Here is a 6,103-nt window from a genome sequence, read left to right as displayed (position 1 = left end):
TTGATACAAGCCCCAACAAGGTCTACATAAGCCATGAGCTAGTTGGCATATTATATAAAAACCATGATTTCGGTACAGCACTGGTGAAGGCCTGGCAACTGCTGACTTGCACTTGCCCACTTTAGCATAACACCAGGTACCTGTAAAATTCACCATTCTACGTGCAGGTAACGAAATGCATTGGTGCTTGCCCTTACTTCTAGGATAGTCATCGCTATAACCTGGAAAGCAGAAGGAGCTAGAAATTCCCAAATTTCTCGCTTTCCTACACTTTGCAGCATTATCTTTTTTTTTTTTTACTTATTAATTAAACCATTTATATGTATATTTATTCACACTGTAAAATTGCTTTTAATATTTAATTATCTTCTATTTAAATCTATAGGTCCAATGAGCTTACTTTAGATTCTAGTATTCGAAGAATGTAAATGACTATAAAACTATCCATAGAAAAAGGACCCTTAAGAGATTTTACATTCATTTTTTTTTATCATTTTATTTTATATATAAACTTTCTGAAACACTTTTACATAAATTAACTCCTCTGAGACTAATATTTGATGTACAGTAAATTGTAATTCCTATAAAAATCCATAAACAACTTGTTTCACATAATTTACAAAAAAAAGAAAGAAAACAAACAGATTCCTTTGCTCAAACTTGCAGAGAATTCTACTTGCAATATTTTTTTGTTGTTGAAGGCAAACCATGTTAGCATTGTAAAATCTGTATTTAAAGTCACATGGTAGCATAAGTCACTTGTGCCAATTATTGTCCTTGCCTCTTTTATAAAGCAGCACGGAAAAAGCAGTCGAGTTGTCTATAAACAGTAATTTTGATCCACATTTCAAAATTAACAATGATATATACCACATCCTATGCAGAGAGAAAGAGAAATCGAGAAACTACTTCTGGTAAGCAAAGGTCAACATTTCAATAATATTCAGAAACACTGTACAGATATTCGGTTTGATTCTTTTTTTTTTCTTTTAATACAGTGCCTGGATGAACGTAGATAGAGCCTACTGCAAAATCTATAGGCTTTACTCTCCAGTCCAAGTGCAGTGATATGCATATGTAAACATGTTATCTTAAAGCAGATCACCTTTAAGGTCATTCATAAAAACATAGGGGTGGGTGCCAACAGCATTTTCTTTCCCCAAGAAGGCTCTTAAATTGAGAGTCCAGTACAGATTGTGCTACAGAGAGGATATTTGAGCCAATATAGAGTCTAAGCTCAAATAACTATGCAGCAAAACAGTTTCCGTCTCCCTTTCTGCAGGAAGCACAAGTGTCATGTCTCTTTGGCAGCCTCAGCAAGGCCGTTGTGTTACCTTTTTCCAATCTCGCTTTGTCTGAGAAACTGTATATTGTAAGAGCTGTCTGCTAATTCAGGGTATTGCTCCACAGAGAGTACATAGTACCCATCATATCCTTGTACTTTGCCAGCACTCAGCAGTTGTCTTTTCTCTCCTTCAGTCCACAACCTCGCACCCTCTTCACCATCTCTTACTCTCTGCTGTTCCCTGGCCCAGGCATGGGAAAGAGCTCTTTGTCTTGCTTGCTCTAGGATTCGAGCCTTCTCCTCATCAAGCGTCATGCCATAACGTACATGCAAAGCCAGGGCACCATACTGCATTTCCACATCAGCAAACCTGCGAGTTCTTCCATTTACTACTGTGGTAGACTGGGAGACTGTCACATTGATGCCATTTTCTAAGGTTTTCCGCCCACTGGTCAACCTTAAGGTGGCCAGGTCACTTTCTGGAGTGGTGGTTTTAATGAAATAGTGGGTGTCTCTCCCTTCTATGGTAAAATGTAGATTCTCTAGGTAGAAGGCAGAGTTGAGAACTGCCGCAACCTTGATGCAGTCCTCATTTGCAATATTGAGAACGTTAGTGATGACTTTGCCTTCATTGACAGCCAGCATGACTCCTTTTCCGATCAGTGATTTCACAGTAGCAAACCATAACCATGATTTCTCCTCTCTGGTTTTATGTCTACTTATTTGAATCTCTGGGATTTTACCCAGTGATAGGAAAGCCTTTGCCTGTCTTGAAACTTGCTGTTGTACCCCAGAAAGAGGCTGAAAGAAAAATAGTTAAGTATAAATTATTTATTTGGAAACATAAAATGTCATATAAAAGCATTACATTTTGGACATGTTATTTTTTGTTTTCTTTCTTCACAAATCCCAATAAACTGTCACTGCTATGTACTTTATGGTAATTTACGGTCAATAGGACTGAGAAATTAGAATTTTCCTGCTGTGCATTTGTTTCTACTTATATTAGGAACGTCTTTACAATACAATGAATAAATGATGGTAAAGGACACACATTCATCTTTATAAGCTTGTATACCAATGATAAATACTGACTATGAAGTCAATTTATTGTAACAAGGAACAACTTCTATCCCCAAAATATGGCTTAAACATGGGCTTCATTCAAGATAGTGGATTATCCATGGAATGCTAATTCATATTTTGCATAGATTTAAAGTCAAAGGGTATGCTGATGATTTACAAGTGCATACTTAAAGAGTTTGCCATTAAAAGGAAGGAGGAAAGATTGCAGAAATGAACTATACTAATACATGAGAGTTAGTGAAGACAGCAGCATCCTGGCCACACATGAACTACTGGGAGGGACACATCCACATGAGAAAACTGTGAAACTAAGATCAGGTTACAAATTAAATATCGGGGGGTCTGAGAATTAATAAATAAACAGAGATTGCAACCTGAAACTTAGTATATAGTCGTATACTCACTAAATTATATAAGAATAACAATTTAAATCTGTTTAAAGGACATGTTTTCATAAACACAAATTTAATGTTCCAGAACTTGAAAGCTACTCTTTTCATCTCTCTTTTTTTATAATTGTATTTTATTTTCAAGCCATGTTACACGTAGTAATAATAATATATTCCAACTACATCCAAATAAGTAAAAAACAGTTTGGGAGAGGAGAGGAGAAAGGAAGTGATAAAAAAAATATATATATATCTCAAACACAAAATTGAATCTAATCCTTTTTCATCTCCGATACCAATCTGAGCCTAGAAGAAAATATTCTAAACTTTGGGATGTAGGGACATTGTGACCCCTTTGTAAATGTATCACTTGGTAGCTCTTTCACTTCTCTGCACCTTAATCTAGGCCTGCATATTTACAGTAAATTATCCTTTACATTTGGAAGCATGATTTAACTGTATAAGGTTAAGTTCTCCCTTCAGGTAAACCGTACTCACTGTTTTATTAGCATAGGACATATCATTGATTATGTTTTCCATCCTCCATAGAGGATAGTTTAACAAGGGAACATATTGTGGTGTCACTTGTTAGTTCATATACAGGATAGAATAAAACCTGGATAATAACATTAGTGATGCCATTTAATCCTGCTAAAATAGTATACAACATTTGAGCCACCATGTGAACTGGAGTGAACTGTATATAACAGTGCTAGTTATAGAATTTGGATCATGATTCCATGCTTGTTCATGGTATTTGGATATCATCATTTTTGGTATGGTTAATCAGTATATTGACTACATTTGTGGTTACAGTAGGTCATCATAATATATAAACCGAATTGGGCACTAGGTAGAACATTTAATAAAGACAGTTATAAGATGCTCACAGTAATGTGCTTTAGTGGATCATATAGTATAAAAGCAATGTTCCCTACACCTATTATGGTGCCTCCCAGTCTGATTAGTCACATGGTCATGATGGTGAATCCTTTCAGCACACAAGTGATGTTCTTCTTGACCAGTCAGAAGGCGCCAAAATTGGCCTACTGTGCTCTTTGGAATTGCACTCCGTGAAGCACATTACCATAAGGGTCTTATAGATGCCCTTTCTATAAGGAAAACAGATTCACCTATAGAAGATTTACCCTCTCAATTATATGATCTTATTCTCACATTCACAGAAGTGCTCTGATGTGATGATAATAAAGTTATGCTACTGTTCATATGAAATGAAGCTACACGTATGCTTTATATGTATGCTAACAAGACAACTTTCATTTTGTATTATTATTGTTGTGCCTTTAACAAAAGAAATCCTGAAAAATAAAAGAATTTACAAGGAAAACAGATTAATCAAATTTTAGGAATAGAATGTATAGTCTGATGAAATGTACACACCCTACAAATTATTCCGTGCAGTGTCCTTTATATATCAGTTCAGAATGCATGGAGTTAAAGTTGTCTGAATTAATATATCGCACTGGGGGAATTTTCACATTTGTTTTATTGTCAAAGTTTGATGGATAGTTCCCTCTGTCCCTATTGCTAGTAGCCTGAAGCTAATGAAAAGCCTAGCAAAGTATTAATGCCAGTCACTTTCCTCTCAGTCATTAACACATAATGCATGTATCTGTTCCCCAATTAAACTGACTGTCATCTGGAATTCTGCAATTAAGTTTAACACCAATATTTCATCTTTCCGACAAGTAAAATTAAAGCCACCACTGTTCCCCATTGGCATTCTGCTTCTATACTAGCCAACATGCCATTTTCCTACTTCCAGACCAAAGTATTACATTAAAATGGTGTTAGAATTTCTGAGGATGTAATTTTGTAAAAAAAAAAAAAAAAACACAAGTAGCAAGAACTGCGTATGTTTATACATAATATATAAGCATAAAGTAAGCAGCTCTTAAGGTGGCAAATGAACATTTCATTACCATATTACTGAGGGCTTTAGTATAGTATATAGAAGCATGTAATCCATTTAAAGGAGAACAAGATTCATATTCAATGAAATTTCAGATTATTTTTATTTTGCATTATTTATATGTGTGTTTCAGAAATGTGGTGCTGAACAAGAGCTATGTAGAATATGTGGAAGGCTTACATATCCAAGGCTAAATCAAAGTTGGGTTTATTTTCAAGTTATTTCTTTAGAAATGTTTATGCATAATTTTGTAAGAGGTGAATGGCTATTAATAAATTTTATGTAAATAATATCAGCAGGCATAGATTTGTACCAAATTTATGCCATTTACTTGCTTTTGTATTGATATATATTTCTAAAAGTTTAAGACACACGTCCTCCCTGGGAAGCCAAAAAAGTGCTGCAAAATTCACCCATAGTGTCCATTACTATTGTCTGTAGTGTGATCCAGACATACTCAAAAGCATTATGAACCTAACCAGAGGGGGTAACATAGAAGTCCTTCCAAAATGCAAAAGGGCCCCAACTGTGACAGCAACAATACGAAACATATTCCTTTCTTATACAAGGGGAATTTTTGTTGATATGAGAAGAGTAGTAGAGATAGGATGTCAGTGGCTACCATCTATGTACTCATTCCCCAACATCTACTAGGATTTATAGTTTCATAGGAAGCCAATTAAGTGAATTTTAGTGTATTTTTGGAGTATGTGAAGAAATCTACCTGGAGGAGGTTATATGACAGAACATACAAAGTATATGTAGATGTGGTCTTTGGTCAGATTTGAACCAAGGGTCTCAGCTCTGCTCATGCATAGTACTGGAGCCCTTATATGGGGTAGAGAGATATTTCTGACCAGTTCATCTCATTCCTGACTGAAGGTAAAGGAACTGGAAAAATAACTGGTCCAATATATAAAACATAATAACTATGCCCTGTAAGTAGGAATCAAGTCAGACATGATGTTCACCCTCAATTTTATTATTCTCACTCTACATTTTGTTTTAAAGCATTCAGATTTGTCCTTTCACTGCATTTCTTCTCAGCTTATGATGGCAGGAAAATAAATCTTTTTAATAGACACTCTGGGCATTTGTTAGTTGGCTTGACTGGCTTTCAATTACACACTGGCCGATTTGCTCTGCATTGAACATCCCAATTCTGACAGTTTTGTATTTGCTGCCTCAGATTGTTAATATGATCAGTGAGCAGTATCAATTTTATTTTTTATTTTTTTCATTAGGATACAACATCATTCTAAATCCAGTTAAAAACAGTGGATTTGTCAGCTAAAAGAACAATTTAAAAGGGAAATCTGGTCAAAATGATCTTGTTACTATGTCATAGATACATGTGAGAAGATTACACTGGAAACATCTGTGATCACCACTTATTTCTAAAAACCCTTT

The 6,103-nt window shown here is 35.2% G+C and overlaps 1 protein-coding gene across 8 annotated transcripts in view; it reads right to left on the bottom strand.

Moving 5' to 3' along the window:
* Nucleotides 1-215: 215 nt before the first annotated feature.
* The window catches only part of TENM3 (teneurin transmembrane protein 3), a 1,407,247-nt gene continuing 1,401,359 nt past the window's right edge, over nucleotides 216-6,103 (bottom strand). For all 8 annotated transcript variants that reach the window (XM_040418697.1, XM_040418698.1, XM_040418703.1 and 5 more), the window contains one exon: nucleotides 216-2,086. In XM_040418697.1, the coding sequence (XP_040274631.1) occupies nucleotides 1,331-2,086 (756 nt within the window). In that variant the 3' untranslated portion in view covers nucleotides 216-1,330. The remainder of the gene's footprint in view (nucleotides 2,087-6,103) is intronic.

This window comes from Bufo bufo, chromosome 2 (genome assembly GCF_905171765.1).
Source record: "Bufo bufo chromosome 2, aBufBuf1.1, whole genome shotgun sequence".
Classification (NCBI taxonomy): domain Eukaryota; kingdom Metazoa; phylum Chordata; class Amphibia; order Anura; family Bufonidae; genus Bufo; species Bufo bufo.
The sequence above is the reverse complement of the archived record's forward strand: the minus strand, read 5'-3'. Positions and strand labels throughout refer to the sequence as shown.